The sequence below is a fragment of the Salvelinus namaycush genome, chromosome 10, assembly GCF_016432855.1.
Source record: "Salvelinus namaycush isolate Seneca chromosome 10, SaNama_1.0, whole genome shotgun sequence".
Lineage (NCBI taxonomy): Eukaryota > Metazoa > Chordata > Actinopteri > Salmoniformes > Salmonidae > Salvelinus > Salvelinus namaycush.
Genome location: NC_052316.1, coordinates 46,306,614 through 46,327,916, shown reverse-complemented (window position 1 = coordinate 46,327,916; position 21,303 = coordinate 46,306,614). Strand labels below are relative to the sequence as shown.

Below are 21,303 nucleotides of genomic sequence, written 5' to 3'. Positions count from 1 at the left end.
CATCACCATCCCCCAAAGAATTTACCAGCAACGGTTGAGGCAATTCCTTGTGGTCTGTCCACAGCAGGCACGTCTCCTATTCCCCTCAGAACAGCCTCAATTCGTCGGGGCATGGACAAGGTGTCGAAAGCGTTCCACAGGAATGCTGACCCATGTTGACTACAATGCTTCCCACAGTTGTGTCAAGTTGGCTGGATGTCCTTTGGGGTGGCGCACCATTCTTGATACACAAGGGGAAACTGTTGAGCGTGAAAAATAAAATAAAATGCACCAGCCTTGCAGTTCTTAACCGGTGCGCCTGGCACCTACTACCATACGCCATTCGAAGGCACTCAAATATCTCGCCTTGCCAATTCACATTCACTGAATGGCACACATACACAATCCATGTCTCGAGGCTTTAAAATCCTTTTTTAACCGGTCTCCTCCCCTTCATCTACACAGATTGACGTGGATTTAACAGCTGACATCATCAATAAGGGATCATAGCTTTTACCTGGATTCAAATCAAACTGTCACATGTGCCGAATGTGTAGACCTTACCGTGGAATGCTTACTTACAAGCCCTTAACCAACATGTGGAGGCTATATACAGGGGGTACCGGTACAGAGTCAATGTGTAGACCTTACCGTGGAATGCTTACTTACAAGCTCTTAACCAACATGTGGAGGCTATATACAGGGGGTACCGGTACAGAGTCAATGTGTAGACCTTACCGTGGAATGCTTACTTACAAGCTCTTAACCAACAATGCAGTTCAAGAAAGAATTAAGAAAATATTTACCAAATAAACTAAAAATAATAAATAAACAGCACAATAAAATAACAATAACGAAGCTATATACAGGGGGTACCGGTACAGAGTCAATGTGGAGGCTATATACAGGGTGGTACCGGTACAGAGTCAATGTGGAGGCTATATACAGGGGGTACCGGTACAGAGTCAATGTGGAGGCTATATACAGGGTGTTACGGTACAGAGTCAATGTGGAGGCTATATACAGGGTGTTACGGTACAGAGTCAATGTGGAGGCTATATACAGGGGGTACCGGTACAGAGTCAATGTGGAGGCTATATACAGGGTGTTACGGTACAGAGTCAATGTGGAGGCTATATACAGGGTGTTACGGTACAGAGTCAATGTGGAGGCTATATACAGGGGGTACCGGTACAGAGTCAATGTGGAGGCTATATATAGGGTGGTACCGGTACAGAGTCAATGTGGAGGCTATATACAGGGTGGTACCGGTACAGAGTCAATGTGGAGGCTATATACAGGGGGTACCGGTACAGAGTCAATGTGGAGGCTATATACAGGGGGTACCGGTACAGAGTCAATGTGGAGGCTATATACAGGGGGTACCGGTACAGAGTCAATGTGGAGGCTATATACAGGGTGTTACGGTACAGAGTCAATGTGGAGGCTATATACAGGGGGTACCGGTACAGAGTCAATGTGGAGGCTATATACAGGGGGTACCGGTACAGAGTCAATGTGGAGGCTATATACAGGGGGTACCGGTACAGAGTCAATGTGGAGGCTATATACAGGGTGGTACCGGTACAGAGTCAATGTGGAGGCTATATACAGGGTGGTACCGGTACAGAGTCAATGTGGAGGCTATATACAGGGGGTACCGGTACAGAGTCAATGTGGAGGCTATATACAGGGGGTACCGGTACAGAGTCAATGTGGAGGCTATATACAGGGTGGTACCGGTACAGAGTCAATGTGGAGGCTATATACAGGGGGTACCGGTACAGAGTCAATGTGGAGGCTATATACAGGGGGTACCGGTACAGAGTCAATGTGGAGGCTATATACAGGGGGTACCGGTACAGAGTCAATGTGGAGGCTATATACAGGGGGTACCGGTACAGAGTCAATGTGGAGGCTATATACAGGGTGGTACCGGTACAGAGTCAATGTGCGGGGGTACATTTGATATACAGATTAGTCGAGGTCATTTGTACATGTAGGTAGGGATGAAGTGACTATGCATAGATAATAAACGGCGATTAGCAGCAGTGTAAAAACTAATTTGGGGGTGGCGGCAATGTAAATAATCCGGCGGCCATTTGATTAATTGTTCAGCAGTCTTATGGTTTGGGGGTACAAACTGTTGAGGAGCCTTTTGGTCTTCGACTTCGCACTCCGGTACCGCTTGCCGTGCGGGAGCAGAGAAAACTGTCTATGACTAGAGTGGCTGGAGTCAGACAATTTTGGGGGCTTTCCTCTGACACCACATAGTATATAGGTCCTGGATGGCAGGAAGCTTGGCCCTAGTAATGTACTGGGCTGTACGCACCACCCTCTGTAGCGCCTTATGGTCAGATGCCGAGCAGGTACTATACCAGGCGGTGATGCAACCGGTGGTGCAGTTGTAGAACTTTGAGGATCTGGGGACCCATGCCAAACCTTTTCAGTCTCCTGAGGGGAAACGGTGTTGTCATGGCCTCTTCACGACTGTCTTGGTGTGTTTGGACCATGATAGTTCGTTGGTGATGTGGACACCAAGGAACTGGAAACTCTTGACCCGCTCCACTACAGCCCCGTCAATGGGGGCCTGTTCGGCCCAACTTTTCCTGTAGTCCACGATCAGCTCCTTTGTCTTGTTCACATTGAGGGAGAGGTTGTTGCCCTGGCACCACACTGCCAGGTCTCTGACCTCCTCTCTATAGGCTGTCTCATTGTTGTCGGTGATCAGGCCTACCATTTGTGTCGTCAGCAAACTTGATGGTGTTGGAGGTTTTTGGCCACGCAGTCGTGGGTGAACAAGGAGTACTGGAGGGGACTGAGGGGCCCCTGTGTTGAGGATTAGCGTGGCGGATGTGTTGATCCCTACCTTCACCACTTGGGGGCAGCCCGTCAGGAAGTCTAGGATCCAGTTGCAGAGGGAGGTGTTTAGTCCTAGGGTCCTTAGCTTAGTGAGGAGCTTTGTGGGAAATATGATGTTGAACGCTGAGCTGTAGTCAATGAGCAGCATTCTCACATAAGTGGTCCTTTTGTCCAGGTGGGAAAGGGCAGTGTGGAATGCAATAGAGATTGCATCATCTGTGGATCGGTATGCGAATTGGAGTGGGTCTAGGGTATCCGGGAGGATGCTGTTGATGTGAGCCATGACCAGCCTTTCAAAGCACTTCATGGCTACTGACGTGAGTGCTACGGGGCGGTAATCATTTAGGCAGGTTACCTTCGCTTCCTTGGGCACAGGGACTATGGTGGTCTGCTTGAAACATGTAGGTATTACAGACACGGTCAGGGAGAGGTTGAAAATGTCAGTGAAGACACTTGCCAGTTGGTCCGCGCATGCTCTGAGTACACGTCCTGGTAATCCATCTGGCCCAGTGGCTTTGTGACTGTTGACCAGTTTAAAGGTCTTGCTCACATTGGCTACCGAGAGAGTGATGACACGGTCATCCAAAACAGCTAGTGCTCTCGTGCATGCTTCAGTGTTGCTTGCCTCGAAGCGAGCATAAACAAGGCATGTAGCTCGTCTGGTAGGCTCGCGTCACTGGGCAGCTCGAGGCTGGGTTTCCCTTTGTAGTCCATAATAGTTTAAGCCATGCCACATCCGACGAGTGTCAGAGCTGGTGTTATAGGATTCAATCTTAATCCTGTATTGATGCTTTGCTTGTTTGATGGCTCGTCTGAGGGCATAGCGGGATTTCTTATTAGCGTCCGGATTAGCGTCCAGCACCTTGAAAGCGGCAGCTCTAGACATTAGCTCGATGCAGATGTTGCCTGTAATCCATGGCTTCTGGTTGGGATATGTACGCACGGTCACTGTGGGGACGACATCGTCGATGCACTTATTGATGAAGCCGATGATTGAGGTGGTATACTCCTTAATGCCATTTGATGAATCCCGGAACATATTCCAGTCTGTGCTAGCAAAATAGTCCTGTAGCGTAGCATCCCCGTCATCTGACCACTTCCATATTGAGAGAGTCACTGGTACTTCCTGCTTTAGTTTATGCATGTAAGCAGGAATCAAGAGGATAGAAATATGGTCAGATTTGCCAAATGGAGGGCGAGGGAGAGCTTTGTACGCATCTCTGTGTGTGGAGTAAAGGTGGTCCAGAGTTTTTTTCCCTCTGTTTGCACATGTGACATGCTGCTAGAAATGAGGTAAAACCGATTGAAGCTTCCTGCATTAAAGTCCCCGGCCACTAGGAGTGCCACTTCTGGATGATCATTGTCTTGTTTGCTTATGGCCTTATACAGCTGGTTGAGTGCGGTCTGTGCCAGCATTGGTTTGTGGTGGTAAATAGACTACCTTGAATGATATAGATGAGAACTCTCCTGGTAGATAGAGTACCTTATTATAAACTGTAGATCACACTACCTCAGGCGAGCAATACCTCGAGACTTCTTTAATATAGACATCGCGCACCAGCGGTTGAAAAATAGACATGTCTGGTAAGCCTCTTGTCTTACCAGACTTACCAGACGTAGCTTCTCTGTCCTGCTGGTGCATGGAAAATCCCACTTGCTCAATATTATCCGCATCGTTGTTCAGCCACAACTCGGTGAAGCATAAGATATTACAGTTAATGTCCCCGTTGGTAGTATAATCTTGATCGTAGGTTATGTATTTTATTTTCCAATGATTGCACGTTGGCCAATAGAATGGATGGCGGTGGAGGTTTACTCACTCGCCTACCAAATTCTCACAAGGCAACCCGACCTCCGCCTCCTTTTTCTCCATCTTTTCTTCACGCAAATGACGGGGATTTGGGCCCGTTCCCTAGAAAGCATTATATCCTTCTCGTCGGACTCGTTAAAGAAAAATGATTAATCCAGTTCGAGGTGAGTAATCGCTGTTCTGATGTCCAGAACTTATTCAGTCATAACAGACAGTAGCAGCACAAAAAGTACAAAATAAGTTTAAAAAATAAAACCCAACAACAACAAAAAACAAAAAAATAGCACAGTTGGTTAGGAGCACGTAAAATGTCAGCCATCCCCTCCGGCGCCATTCACCTGGTCAGTTCATGTCATTGAAAGTTTTGTACACTCCGTGTATAAAGTCAAGCCAATTTATTAGTTTCTCAAGCATGTGGAAATTGTAGTTGGAATGTACTTGAATACAGATGAAAATAATGGCACCACTCAATTTGGAATTATAACGACAGCACAGTTGAGTTCTACTCGTTTTGTTGGAATCGTCTAAACTTTGATCATTGAGATAGTAAATGAACGATAGGAAATGAAAGAGACTGGGTTTAAACTTGGTTAAAAGCTTCTCTAGTGTCCGTGGGTTATTTACTCTGAAAAATAAGAACCTAACAGTTGTACTCAGCTATTCTTTGTCTTTGAGAGGAGGGCATTCACACAGATGCTGCAGATGACATGGACAGCCTATCACATTATCATGAGAACAGCTAGCTACTATTAAAATCGATCAGATGTTAGATAATCGTAACACTTACCTCACTCCGCTTTGTTCGATGTGCGTAAAATGCCACTGGTGGGACCGCTGTATCCCTCAGGAAAAAGTCTCTTCTTATCACTCGTCAGTTCCATCTTCTTATAGTCCCCCGGTAAAAACAAATAAAATACCAGCGGAAACTAGCTAATGTTACTAACTCTTGAGGAGTGTTATCTATAGTCAGGGAAACTAGCCATAGTTTAAAATCGGTCTGGATCATTCAATGGAAGTTTGTGAACGATTATAGCCGACCACTACTTTGGGTTTGTTATTTCAAGTTTACAGCACACCCACAAACCATATTCTATATATTGGACAAGTGATTGTTGTCCGTCAATGTGACAAGTCTCATCACACTTAGCTTCGTGGACTAGCTAGATACTTGCTAACGTAAGCTAGCTAATAGCTTGAAAATACTTCCAGCAGTGTAAACAATCTTCACAGTCACAGCTGCGAAGTAAAAAATATTGCTTTGGCCGAGCAATGGCAGTCTGTTGATGTCCTCTTCCCACACTTAGCTTACTTGATATCTAGCAAACACGTCCATAACTGCCGCTGTCCCGATGTCTCAGCAAGTCAGCTGTGTTGACACTCATGCACAGGTTATCCTTGCGCCCACCGTCACAGCGGATGAATGAAATGCATAGTTCGGAGAAAATAGTTTTTAGTAATGTATAGTTTTTCAAAACTACTAACGTTATAATCAAATTATGATATAATATATACTTAAGAGTACAAAGTGGGGGATGGGGAGGAGGTATCCATGAGTTCGTCTGACTCTGGGCAATTAGGAAATTACCCCAAATCCCAAAGTATCCCTTTAATCCTGACATTGTGATATCCCTGTTCTAAAAACCACATGTCAAGCATGCACATGCCTTGAGGCTTGTCATGCCAGGGGAAGGTTCCATAAAATTCAGAGCTTCGATTGCGTCACCCTTCAGCAGTTCATGATTAAGCAAAACATGGGTGAACTGAACTCAAATAAAAATTAAAAAAAAAAAAAAGCAGATTAATTAAACAACTCAAGCAGAATCTTCATTTGACTCACAATACATGCTTTTATATACTATGAGCTCCACTTTCTACCAACACATACTGCATGTCCTAAATAAACATCTGCTGGTTTCACAAAACAAGAAACTCATGAAATCAATACTGGAACAGCCTCTCCTGGCTGAGACTAGTCACTGAACGGGTTAAAAATTTAAATGATCAGTTGAAATTCCTTGGCAACAATTCCTGTGGGGCTTCTCTAAGCAGCTTCACTCAAATTCATCCCCTCCCCCCTTCCTCTAGGGCCCCAAACTCAGACACAACTGGTCTTTAAACACCACAGGCTGCCCCTCCCTCTCCTCCCCCTCTGTGTCCCCCACTTGGTTGTCAACCTCACTATTTATGTACTTGTTTGCTAATGCGGAGCTTGCCCTGTCTACCTCAGCTCCCTGCCTACCCCACCTCCCTGTCCCTCATGCCAAGCTAGCCCTGTCTACCCCACCTCCCCCTCCTCCCTGTCCCCCATGCTGAGCTAGCCCTGTCTACCCCACCTCCCCCTCCTCCCTGTCCCCCATGCTGAGCTAGCCCTGTCTACCCCACCTTCCTGTCCCTCATGCTGAGCTAGCCCTGCCTACGCCACCTCCCCCACCTCCCTGTCCCGCATGCTGAGCTAGCCCTGTCTACCCCACCTCCCTGTCCCTTCCATCCCTCTCCAGTCCCGCATTCTCACACCGCTTGGTTCCATAGCCCACCCCTTCACCCCCTGCTTGCATGGTGAGTTGGAGTAGTGAGCTGAGAAGTGGAGAAGGCCAGCAAAGAGGGGCAGGCTGGGGCTGGCTGGATAAAAGAACCCTGTGTTCCCTGCCTCCCTGGCCAGACACCACAAGGATGGGCTTTCTCCTGTTGCTCTAGGTGTAGGAGGGGCCTGGAGCCCTGGACAAGAACCATACAGGCTAATGTGTGACTGTGCTGACATTGACCACGCCAGCTACCTGCAGCTGTGGACCAGACCAGAGGCAGTACTCAGAACATCAAAGCATCAGAGACCTGGTTGGATTTGTAGCCCTGGTTGGATTTTGTAGAGGATGGCAGTTTGTTGAAGGGCACAGCAATTTGAAACATCAAACACTGCAATTTAGTATCTATTTATGCACAAAGTCCACATGGGAAAATTTCAAGCAAGATTAAAATTACAAGCCATAGTAGCTATAAAGAGTAGAGTATTAAAGCCGTGTTCATCATATCCTCATCCTGTCTCATGGGTAATTTGTAGGCAAAAAAGCACAAACCTAGATGAATTATTAGCCAACCAGAAAATACATGGTGTATACCTACTTTCTGATAAATCATTACTCCATATACTTCTAGAAACATGGAATTATGTATTACTACTACTAAACACATTAGCCAGCTATCTTAAATGAAAGTCAATGGCACGTTAGGAAACTACAAGTTTAGAAGAACGAACTACACGTTTAGTGAGGGACATTCTGTCTTAAGAGAGCTACATTAGTATCCCACCCTCAGTGTCACTGAGCAGATAGAGGTGGGAAAAAAATACCCAATTGTTATACTTGAGTAAAGATACCTTAATAGAAAATGACTCAAGTAAAAGTCACCCAGTAAAATACTACTTGACTAAAAGTATTTGGTTTGAAATAGTATCAAAAGAAAAATAATATGTAATAGCTAAAGTATACTTAAGTATCAAAAGTAAAAATCATTTGAAATTCCTTATATTAAGCTAACAAGACCCCCCACCCCATTTACAGATCGCCAGGGGAACACTACGACACTCAGACATCATTTACAAACAAAGCATGTGTGTAGTGAGTCCACCAGATCAGAGGCAGTAGGGATGTTCTCTTGATAAGTGTGTGAATCAGACCATTTTCCTGTCCTGCTAAAGCATCCAAAATATAACAAGTACTTTTGGGTGTCAGGGAAAATGTATGGAGTGAAAAGTACAGTATTTTCTTTAGGAATGTAGTGAAGTAAAAGTAAAAGTTGTCAAAAATATAAATAATAAAGTACAGAAACCCCCCAAAAAGACACTTCAATAACCACTGCTGGGATTTGTTTTCCTCATTTAAAACCGTTTATAATAGTTCTGTTTTTATAAACAGTCGTCATTGCAGTTGTTTATAAAATAAACTATAACGGATTCCTTGGGACACTTCAACAGCAGCAATTCTCTAGGTTGAATCGTGTGTTAATGAAATGCCACACAAATTAATAAATTGTATTTGTATCTTGTGTCCAGCAGCATATGGTGCATAAGATTATGAAGTGTCCATCTCAGCAGCGTTACGGTTGTTATATTGTTTCAGCAGTGTCCCCATGCTACATCTCGGGCTTCCGAGTGACGCAGCGGTCTAAGGCACTGCAACTCAGTGCTAGAGGCGTCACTACAGACACCCTGGTTCAAATCCAGGCTGTATCACAACTGGCCGTGATTGGGAGTCCCATAGGGCGGCACACAATTGGCCCAACGTCATCCAGGTTTGGCGTCATTGTAAATAAGAGTTTGTTCTTAACTGACTTGACTAGTTAAATAAAGGTTCAATAAAAAATTATAATCTGGGTCGTGTTTGTTATATTGTCTGTGTTTGTTATATTGTCTCAGCAGTGTCCCCATGCCAAGATTTGCTTAAAATTCCATGGCATTATTTTATAGTATGAAGAATACAATTGAACAAAGCTGAATAAACTATAAAGGATATTTTCTCCAAACGATGAGGGAGTGTCGCACATGCGGCTATTCTGTGTTGAGCGGTTCACAAAGAAATAGGTACTCCTATATACTTCATTTAGAGTTATTTATGCAACTTTAGCTGTGATACAAACATTGGGCTATATGTTTTGTTGATGTTTAATACATTGTAAGGCTGCATGATGCAACTAATGACTTGAAGAAAGTTCAATGGAAAACATGACCTCCGCATTGTTTTTTGCGCCGGTTGCACACACTTCATCAGTCTCTCATTCACAATTTGACAAGCACTTGATAATGCCTCGAATTTCCCAGCGGCATCCCCTTTTTGTGGTTGTAATGCCCACCCCCCTAAAAAAAATCCATACCTTTTGCAGCCAGTGGCCGTTGTGCCTTGGGCTGAATATAATAATTATAATTCCCTTCTCCTAGCTGCGAGCTCCAAAGCACCCCTCACTCCATGGCTCTCTCAGATATCTCAGCTCTTATTAGCCAATGCCCGTCATGTGATCGGGTCTTTCTCAAAGGCTACAAGTGAAGACAGACACAGAGGACGCAACAGCGCCCGTCATTATTGAATTCATGTTGAAGATAATAGAAAAACTATCCACATTTACTTTTCGTCATCCAACAAGATGAGTAGACCTAACGAACCTCAAAAACACTAGTCTATGTTAATCTACTATCCCTCATTGTACAACAGTCGACCTATTCTATTCTGTGCGAGAAATAAATATTTCAAACAGTCTGAGACAGTTGTGGGATGCAATAGATCCCAAATTAATACAACCACTAACATCAAAAATGTTAGTGGTTGTAGTCAATCCTGACTTGTTTTTCAGCGGGATACTCGGGAGACATTCCCACAGCATGATGCTGCCACCACCATGCTTCACCATAGGGATGGTGCCAAGTTTCCTCCAGATGGTACGCTTGACATTCGAGCCAAAGAGTTTAATCTTGGTTTCATCAAACCAGAGAATCTTGTTTCTCATGGTCTGAGATTCCTTTAGTTGCCTTTTGGCAAACTTCAAGTGGGCTGTCATGTGCCTTTTGTTGAGGAGTGGCTTCCGTCTGGCCACTCTACCATAAAGGCCTTATTGGTGGAGTGCTGCAGAGATGATTGTCCTTTTGGAAGGTTCTCCCAACTCCACAGAGGAACTCTGGAGGTCTGTCTGAGCATTGGGTTCTTGGTCACCTCACTGACCATTCTACCCCAATTAATCAGTTTGGCCAAATGCACTAAATAATATTTGATTTAGAATGGAACTTTATCATGCACACGTCTCAAAACAGAGGAAGGGGGAAAAAAATACCTGTCATCTATCCACTTAAAAATAGTGAATGGAGGACGCTTTCCCATGGTTAGTTTTCATGCCAGCCAGGTAGGCTATACTCCTGTAGTAAAGATAAGCAATGTGCTTCATATTAAGAAAGTTGATAAATAAATATAATAGGCCTAGCCTATAGAAAGCTGATGGGACCCTCTTTTTAATAGAGGCCATCACTCCCTTCTCTCTCACAATTCCATAGCCTATAGAAATGTTGCGCACAATGAGCTCATGGGCTCTCAAGAAGTGTTTGATTAGATTTGCGATTACATTTGCATTGATGTCAGACACTGTGGTTGTACCAGGCAGTTAGCAAGTTTGGTTGGCTACTAATGACCATCAGCAGCATCAGAGCTTGGAGAAGCCTAATTATGGTGAATAAAAAGTCACGTGGAATTTGACTCCATGACTCGTGACCACCAGTGTGGCGGTAATATGGTCACCACAACAGACCAAGTGGTAACTGACTGAGTCCTTCAGTGTTAATTCATAGTGGAAACTCTACTTGGATGGATTTTCTCCCTCCAGAGAGCAGGAAACGTGGCGTGATGTAGTGACTTCCTCATCACTTCCTATTAGCCTAGTGAATGAGGTCCTGCACACGCCAAGCCAGAGAGACAGCCAGCCCAACCAACCACCAAGCCAGCCAGAGCCAGCTAAATCAGCCACCCAGGGAGACAGGCAGGCAGAGGATAGACAAACAGCAAGCCAGCCACAAATACAAGGCAAGTGGGGAGCTAAAACCTTACGCAAGACAGCAGCAAATCATTATCCAAGGCTAGCCTAAGAGCCAGTCCATCAGAACCCAATGTATTATTACTTCTATTATGTCCTGGTATAATTAGCAGGGCAAAGCTCCCTTAGCCGGAGTTCATTTTAATGACCAGTAGCTTGAGTAGGAGACACTAGAGAGTAACCATGCATTAGATTTCAGTGGTGGCCTTGACTATTGACAGGGTCAAAGCCAGTGTCGCCCCCCCCCCCTAACAGCCACCCACCCACACACCGCATGATACAAAATGCTGGCCTACCACTAGCGCCTCTGGGGTTACAGGCTACAAAAACACAACATATTTTGTAGAAAAACTCAACTCCTCAAATATACAGCTATGGCATTGCCTCATAGCCATAGTCTTGTGTGTGAACTGTAAAACCGTGCTTGCATGTGTAAAGAAAACAGTGACAAACACATGCTTCCCCTCTCTTCCATCTCTCCATAGTGACTTAGTTTTCCTGACAGTATTTGGGAGAGGCCTAATTGACGTCGTTGTCTGCTCAACTTGACAGTGTGCTGTGACCCAACTACGGGCCAGAGAGAAGAGGAGTCAGCACAGACTGGAGGAACATCAAAGTACAGGAAGGATAGATGTCTTGGTCAGGTGGAAAGGAACGAGTAAGGAAATGAGGCCATCATATTGCAGTCATGACCACACCTCACTGACTGGGCTACACCAAACGACCGACCGGCCACTGACCGGGCTACACCAAACGACCGGCCAACACCGACCGGCCACTGACCAGGCTACACCAAACGACCGGCCACTGACCGGGCTACACCAAACGACCGGCCCACACCGACCGGCCACTGACCGGGCTACACCAAACGACCGGCCAACACCGACCGGCCACTGACCGGGCTACACCAAACGACCGGCCCACACCGACCGGCCACTGCCCGGGCTACACCAAACGACCGACCGGCCACTGCCCGGGCTACACCAAACAGCCAAACCACAGGGCAGCGAGGCATAGATCACATCCACAGTAGGGACAACAGTGCACTGGTGAGTAACAGTAGCATTAACAGTAACAGAATACAGTAACACCAGGGTCATCCCAACTCCCTAGTGTAAAACAAAATACAGTAACACCCGGGTCATCCAAACTCCCTAGTGTAAAACAGAATACAGTAACACCAGGGTCAACCCAACTCCCTAGTGTAAAACAGAATACAGTAACACCCGGGTTATCCCAACTCGCTAGTGTAAAACAGAATACAGTAACACCCGGGTCATCCCAACTCCCTAGTGTATAACAGAATACAGTAACACCAGGGTCATCCCAACTCCCTAGTGTAAAACAGAATACAGTAACACCCGGGTCATCCCAACTCCCTAGTGTAAAACAGAATACAGTAACACCCGGGTCATCCCAACTCCCTAGTGTAAAACAGAATACAGTAACACCAGGGTCATCCCAACTCCCTCGTGTAAAACAGAATACAGTAACACCAGGGTCATCCCAACTCCCTCGTGTTAATCAGACTAAAGTAACACCAGGGCATCCCAACAGTAAGCGGTCTTAAAGGGGGGTGGGGAGGGATTTGTGGACCAAAGCCATGTGGCAGCTGTCACCATCAGAGTCAGAGACGACGTGCTGTTCTGCCTGCTACAGAATGGCTTCTCTTACTTGACAAAGGGGAAAAGACACGGTTGCAACGGGATTTTTCTGACCAACAGAAAGTCATGCATTGCATTTTGATCTCCCCATAAATGTAACAAAATATGCGTTTGTATTTATTTAATTATGACCATATAACGAAGCTGCGTGGATCTGTTCTACAAGTGGTATCCAACTTCCCCTCTGAAGATCAATAAAGAGTCGTCAAGAACTAGCATGACCGCAAAACGTGAATTAGTAGGTCAATGGGCAACTTACCTCCAAGTCGTAAAACTCCTGGGAGTCGTCCAGGCTCTGGACCCTGAGCTGTAGTCCTCTGCCTGGGCTCCTACCCCCGGGGCCCAAGGCATCACTGAGGCTCTGGCCCGGCTCCAAGGTACTGATCCCAGCATTGAACTGGGCCCCCAGCCGGGTGCCAGGGGTCTGTATGGCCCTGTAGGAACCCTCAATTTCACCCATGGCTGCTGCTCTGCCCCCTCACACCAACCAGCCCACTGGGTCACTCACTCCTGCAGAGACAGACAGTTAAAGCAAGGACAAAGTAAGTAGGAAAGTTTCAAATCTGGTGTGCTGCAAAAGACAGCAACTAATGTAAATAGGCTTCTAGAATGAAGGATCTTCAGGCCTCAGGATAAATCAGATCTCAGGCAGGTGGCATCTCTGCTTGACAACAAAGGATACAAGTATTTTTTGATGCAGTGGTCAAATCAACATGTCAAACTGTTTACCACTGAAGAGAGAAAGAACTGGGTGAAAATGTATTGGTCAATGTTTATTAGAATTGAGCAGTGTACCATATATATCGTATATATCGAAATTGCCACGGGAGGGTTTTTCAATACCGTTGAATCTATTTATTGAAAGCTTTTTAAAAAAATAATAATATATGTATATGTATATATATACATATACATATATACACACACACACACACACACGTAGTTACTTTAAGTAAATACCTGCAGTCAACTTGTGCAATACGTTAGGAGATAAAGCTAGCGTTCTTCATTTCACATGCCACAGTTTTTCATTATGAAGATTACCAGTAGTGTTTGTTTACAAGCACACAACGACGAGAGACTTGGAGCCTTGTGAGTCTCTCACTGTGGTGCAGCACGTACCAGGTGATCTAGTTACAGTACGGAATTCACAACTAAAATGTTTACCAGCTAGATATCTTAGAACTATTAAGTTAACTGTGTAAAATGTTAGCGTATTCCCCCCCCAAAAAAATCAGGCTTCACTTCAAAGCCTAACAGCAGAGAATACCCTCCTGGATCAAGAGACTTGCTGTCTAATATTTTTGCAAGTACTTTAGGTCGGAGACTGTAAAAAGGTTAGCATTTCGTTAGCATTCTAGCATTGTACATGTCCTTGTTAGCATTGCTAACCTTCGGATTCCAGAGGCTAAAGGGCTCCGCATTCTTCCCAGCCGAAACAGTTCGGTAGAGTTTGTGTATATATTTTGATGACATTTTGTGATGTTTTTGTTTGTTTTGGGCTTCAGCTGTTCGGTCATACAATTTCCTGGAGGCAAACCGAAGTTTGGAGCCGAAATCTACGCTCCTTCGTCGGTGATTGGTCAACAGTAGGGATTCTTCAATAATGTTTGTCATTCAACAAGACACCACTTTCATGCACATTGGAAATTGCTGCACCAAACATCTTAGTTAGATGTAGATTGTGCGACTAAGATTTCTCCAGCAAAAACTGAAAAAAACGAATGACAGATTTCTTGAGTCTTCTTAGATTGTCCATTTTGAGCCGCCGTAGTCAAACAGTATAATTCCAGCTTTTTTTCTCACTTTTCCAAGCGAAGTTCTTTTTAAAGGAGTATGCGAGCACAATTGTTTGGTTGGACTAGCCAAGTTCGACCCTCGTTGCAATCGTTGTAAGAGCACGCTTTACATCCGACAGAAATCCACTGCGTTAGTTTCTTCACATTAGTAAGCTAGCAGCTCGCCATATTTGTAAATATATTTTTTTATATAATTACCTTGTAATGTCTTAAATTTTCCTGTTATGGTGAATAAAAAAAGTTAAACTCAAAACATTGTCAGATATGTTCTGGTATTATACGAGCTGGCTAGCCAGCTAATGTTAGATAGCTACATTAGCTAACAAGCTAACGCAAACCAAAACATTGTTTAGAGAAAGTTGCTTTTAGTTTCCTGGCTTGCTATACCGACATAGCTATCCTAAATACATTTTAAATTGGATGGGGTTTTTGGTGCAGAAAATAGAGCACGTAACATCACTATTTGGACCAGGCTGCTGCGATGTCATGCAGACTGCCATTTTTGTGTTTATAGTTTTTAATAAATATTAAAGGACAAGTTTGATGTCAGACAACAATAGAATGTTAATTTTGTTAATACGTGCACAAGACGGTAAGATGTAAGGTGACGTTAAGTGCGGGGTTGGCAGGAGTTTTAAATACATTACCGCAATCACGACTAGGTTGGTTGCAGGAAATTAAAGTACAGGCTTCGTTGCCAGTAATACCTATCAAAAATAAAATAAAAGTCGGCAAAAAGTTAGAAAGAAACAGTCTGTTTGAAAGGTGAGAGAGTTAAAAAAAAAAAAAAAAAGGTTGTGGTATCAGAGTTCTGCATTAAATATGTTTAAAAGCCCAGTGCAGTCAAACATGATTTTCCTGTGTTTTATATATACTTCCACACTATGAGGTTGGAATAAATATTGTGAAAATGATCAAGCCCTTTTAGTGGAAGAGCTGTTTGAAAAGAACACCTGAAATTTCAGCCCGTCTTGTTGGGATGGAGTTTTGGCCTGGTGACATCACTAGGCAGTAAATTAGTTAACACCAATAAAGAAGAGTGCCAAACCTCTTGCCAATAACAGCTAGTTTTCCATTTTACTCTCCTCACTAAGACAACTCCCAGACAGCCCTAGCAAAATTGTTGCTTGAGAAATTGTTGCTTGAGAAATTGCTCAGGAAGCTATTTGTGATTCTTTTTTTGGCCATTTAAAATTTTAAAAACACATCACAGTAAGTTACTTAACTTTTACCTAGAAAGGATTTGATATTGAGCTAAAAAACAGCTGCATTGGAACTTTACGAAGGTTGGGGTATTTCTGGATGACTCATACAAAAAACCAACACAAAATCAAAGGTCATATCTGGAATTGAGATAGCAATATTGCTAATGAATTGGCTAAGCACAGCCTCTTGATGTCAGAAAAATAAAGGGGAAATGACTACTTTCACCTTTAAAACCATTCATCACACAGTGACAAGTGTGTAGGAGGTACCAATGAGGCATGGTTAGGATATCTTATCATGGCCTGCCCTGATTTACCCTCTACAATCAAACAAACCAATTCCTTCTCAAACTTCTGTAGAAAATGCATTACGTTTACTCCGTAGATTGCTCACAATAATATCCGAAAGAAACTTGAAAGACATTGATACTACAGATAGTATTAGTCATAAGAACGATTCCTCACCAAACCCAGACAACAAAAAAGACCAGGAAATACAAGTAGTATTTTGATGTCATTTTTTTTATACATTTTTACATGAATTTATGATTATTGAAAAATATAAAACATGAATATTGAAAATGTTCCCATTTTTGATTTAGCTCATTTTTAGTTATATTGTTGAACATAATATACTCTACGGGCAACTCAAATCAAAATTGTATTGGTCACATACACACAACAGATGTTAATGCGAGTTTAGCAAAATACTTATGCTTCTAGTTCCGACAGTGCGGTAATATCTAACAAATAATTTAACAAATCCCCAACAACTACCTAATACACACAAATCTAAAAGGGGTGAATAAGAATATGTAAATATAAATATATGGATGAGCGATGGCCGAACGACATAGGCAAGATGCAGTAGATGGTATAAAAAGGTACAGTATTTACACACATGAGATGAGTAGAGTAAGATACATGTTAACATTATTAAAGTGGCATTGTTTAAAGTTCCAGAGTGGGATCTGGATCATCACCGGTATTATCATGTTGTATAGCTAGTTACGTTTGCTCTGACTCAGTACATTTACTAGCAGTAGAGGCTAAACACGATTTAGGGCCAAACCAGCTAAGAATAGACAAAACTAGTCATTTGCAGAAATAAGAAACAAATTATAGAACGCTAATGGATTTATAAGAAGGAAAATGAAAACGGCATCGTTGTCATCAACATGGAGACTGAACGTAAGTCTCGTGGTCGAAGAAAAAAACAAAATGTGCTCGTTGAGTGACGGGGATAGGTCTGTGTGGAAACCGGAGAACGCTACCCCGGGCCAACTCTAACCCCGGATGACGCTGGGCCAATTGTGCGCCGCCCTATGGGACTCCCAATCACGGCCGGTTGTGATACAGCCTGTAATCGAACCAGGGTGTGTAGTAGCACTGAGATGCAGTGCCTTACACCCCAGTGCAACTAAACAGCCCCATATCACATTTAACATCCCAAACATTCAAATACCATTATAGAAGGTAAAGTAAAAAAGCCAAACCGGTATGTGCATCAATACCGGTAGATCGTAAAATTAGGTATACCGCCCACCCCTAGCAGTATAGCAACAGTTGAACATGACATCATTCACTTTGAACTGGACTGTGTGTTTACTGGCAAATGAAACAGCATTAGAACACATTTGCCAAAAGCCACAAAATACACCTGGAAGGATTTCAGCAAATATGTCAATACCACTTGGGAGTCCTCTTACATTTGAGAACATTAGTCCTATTGATCAAACAACCATAAAAAAGGTAGGCTCTCTTCCTCAGTTAAATCACAAGAACAAGATGGACAACTAATGCAAGCCAGAGCAAGATGAGTTCAAATCTAACGAGGGAACATCAGATAAACCCTCAGCTTGCCTGCCAATGCATGCTTGTCCCAACCCACGTTCTGAGAACTGAATCGGAACTTGCCTGACTGCCCACCTATTTGATCGCTGCCAAATACATTTGAGTGACAACTAAGGGTGCGTTCGTAAACTGCCTCCAGTGTGTCAGTGTGTGCTCTGAAACATTCGTAAATTCAGAGCGCACACTGGACGCTCTGCCCGAGGAGTAGGGTTGATCCGAGCGATCCTCACAACGGCAGTCAAGCACCCAAGCTAACTGTCTAAAGTTGGCTAGCTTGCTAGTTACTTCCAGATAAATGAGAAAACACCTCACTCTGACCACCTTTATAAAAAATAGAAAAATTAACAAATTTAAAAAGAAATAAAAAAAAAATCGCACTAGCAGAGGTTGTTAACTAGGCTTTATTCATGTTATTTCGTGACGAACTGTGCTGCTGACAACAATTGTACAACTTTTTTGTGTGCCAACTTTTACTGACACCGGTCATATTTAGCGGGTGTTGCGCGTTCGTAAATTCATCAGTTATTCTGCACTCTCGCACACTCAGACGAGAGTGCTCTGAAATCGGAGTAGCCAGAGTGACTTTACGAAAGAGATACGCTAACTGGATAACAGTTCAAGCTCAGCATAACTAGCTAGCAAACCAATTCGTAAATTTTGCACTACCAAGAAATGTATTGGTGAATTATATCAGTCATGCATTGAACTGCATCCATCTATTCTGCCAACAATGTCTTACTGTAAGTCATGGAATTTTGAGTCAAATAGAATCTATTTTTAAAACCTCTTAAAGGGTGCGTTCGTAAATTCACTCTGGCTATCTACTCCGATTTCAGAGCACTCTCGTCTGAGTGTGCCACAGCGCAGAATAACTGACGAATTTACGAATGCTCAACACTCGTTGAATATGGCTTGTGTCAGTAAAAGTCGGCAAAAAAGCGTAATGAAATTGTTGCCAACGGCACAGTTGCAGTCACCAACGCTCTGGATAACATGAACACAACCTAACTACCTCTGCTAGGGAGAGTAAAATAGTCAGAGTGAGGTGTTCTCTCATTTGTCTGGAAGTAGTTAGCAAGCTAGCCAACGTTAGCCAGTCAGCTTGGGTGCTTGACTGCCGTTGTGAGGTCAGAAAGCTCAGATCAACGCAACTCATCGTCCAGAGCGTCCAGTATGCACTCGGGAACAGTCCAAGAGCGAAACGCTCTGAATTTACAAACAGAAAATGTTCAACGCCCAGAGCGCACTCTGACACACCAGATTGAATTTACAAACACACCCCAAAACTGTATTGTAGCATAAACTGGGAATTTTATATTTTTTACTGATATTATTGCAGATATGAAACAAATAGACAAAGTAGTTTAAATGCTGTCAGTTCCACATATTAAAAAAATATATATATGCTAACTTTGATTTTTTTTAATTTTTATAAATGTATTATGCTTTTAGATTCAAATGTCAAATATGTCAACAATTCTTCCTCCAAATGACAATTCTTGATTCCATTTAGTAAAATTCCCCCAAATAATTGTATTTTTTTTGTCTGGGTTTCGTGAGGAATCAGTCACTAAACCGAATTGATTTGATTCATTCAAATCAATATCTCCTTTCTCAAGGAACCCTGTCTGTCATTCAATCAGTTGAGAGTTGATTTCAGAGATGAGAAAAGTTTGGACTGAAATAGCACTATTGTGGTTTAGTCTCAGTCCATTAAAATACAACAGAACATTTAATATGAAAATATATTTTTTTTAAACTTTCCCCCGTGCCTTTTCTTTTTTATTTTAGTACCTTTCTATTTCTGATATAATTATTTCCGTTGAGGCATTTTTTTGTGGGAAGGCATAGGGTTGGTCGGCAGAGACGCTTGGCACTCTTGGGTCTCAAACTCTAACCCGCATCTCAGTCAGAACACGTCAACACATAATGTAGTAGGCTATCTCCACACTGTCTGTGTAGGACTTGGGCCTTTGCTTAACATTGTTTTGACAATACCATCTACATGCAATTGATTAACTACGTGTTAGCTATGAATAACACAATGGCGCATGAATGAAGTCAAAATCTGAACTTGTGTGGAAAAGAAATGCAACAGGTAAAGTTAGTAGTGAGTAAGTGGCTCCTCCGCCTGAGGCCTCGCGACATGGTGACTCTAAAGACAGTTTGCGTCAGTGGTTCAATGCGTTGCATTGAATATAATAATAATATATCTGCATTGCAGATAAACCCTGTCTGCCCTGTCCATATTCCAATGGATTTATATATTTTTTTTAGAATATATTGGATTTCTAATGAATTCTGCATGTTGCACCCAGGAGAACCCCTGGCCAACCTCACGCCCATAAATGCTACTTTTATTTGGTCCAACGTACGACCGGACATTTTAAGTGCAAAACGATTTAATTTGACATCGTGCTCGATAAAAAAGCACATGTGTATTAAAACATTAATGAAAATGATCAGCGATTGACTTACATATGCCACACTATATCCGATGGGAAAGTGAAACAAATTAACTTAGTTAGTTGCTGGTTATAGCTGCTTTTGCAATCAAAGTTAATTATAGTGGCCATGAGATTGTTGTGATTGTTTATTTTAACTTGCGCTAAGAAGCAATCAAGAGCCTCGAAAACAGTGACATTTACTGTTTGTTATAATTTATGCCGAAGAAAAAAAAAAAACTTACGTTACACCGACGAGAAACCTACATAAAAAAAAAACATGCATTTCCCACTGATTGAGTAACTTCAGAACGTTCGTTACTTTGTATCTTTCTGTAGTGCATTTGATAAATCAATGTTTCAACAACAAAAAGTAACAACAGTAAATTGCAACAATAAATCCGTTAAAAAATAAATAAAGCGATCGTACCTTCTGTCCTTCGTCTTGAAATACTGGAACTCCAATAATGAATCCGATATACTGGATCGGTCTCCGGGAACAGCTCTCAGCCACAAGACACTTCGTCATTGGATAGAACACAACTAATTCGCTCTCTTATTGGTTCAGATTGCATTTGATAGGTCCCTTACGATTGGTGAATATGGGAATTTATGGAATTACCTTACAAATCTTGATTGGATGAAAAGTAACCAAGGAAGTTCTTGTAATTGGTTAATCTGATATATGGAATATTATAAGAAATATTGCGGTTATTAATCAAATCAATTTCATACGTTGTAGTTTATTTTCATTCAAATAATTAAATTGCAGTAAGTTATAATGATATTCTGTCATATGTCAGTTCAATTAAATAAAATGTGTATAAACAGAACAAGAAACATAGTAAGAATAAACAGTTAGGTGCAGAGTAAATTAATAGCTGAACATTATCAACTAACTGAAATGCAGCAAGACAGTGACTGGTTATATCTCCTCTGCCTTCCCAAATGGCAACCTTTTCCCTATATAGTGCACTACTTTTGACCAGAGCCCTATTGGCCCTGATCAGAAGAAGTGCATCATGCAGGGTTCTCCAAACCTGCTCCTGGAGAGCAACCCTCCTGTAGGGTTACACCAGGGCTCTCCAACCCTGTTCCTGGAGAGCTACCCTTCTGTAGGTTTAC

At 42.8% G+C, this 21,303-nt stretch overlaps 1 protein-coding gene across 4 annotated transcripts in view; it reads right to left on the bottom strand.

The window, feature by feature from the left end:
• farp2 (FERM, RhoGEF and pleckstrin domain protein 2) overlaps positions 1-20,752 on the bottom strand; it is an 88,862-nt gene extending 68,110 nt beyond the window's left edge. For 2 of the 4 annotated variants that reach the window (XM_039003012.1, XM_039003014.1), the window contains exons 1-2: positions 20,609-20,728; positions 13,136-13,386 (exon numbers count right to left, since the gene is read on the bottom strand). In XM_039003012.1, coding sequence (XP_038858940.1) covers positions 13,136-13,336 — 201 coding nt within the window. In that variant the 5' untranslated portion in view covers positions 13,337-13,386; positions 20,609-20,728. Of the gene's footprint in view, positions 1-13,135; positions 13,387-20,608 lie in introns of all 4 variants that reach the window. The other 2 variants (XM_039003015.1, XM_039003013.1) reach the window with 2 other exon arrangements.
• Positions 20,753-21,303: the final 551 nt, after the last annotated feature.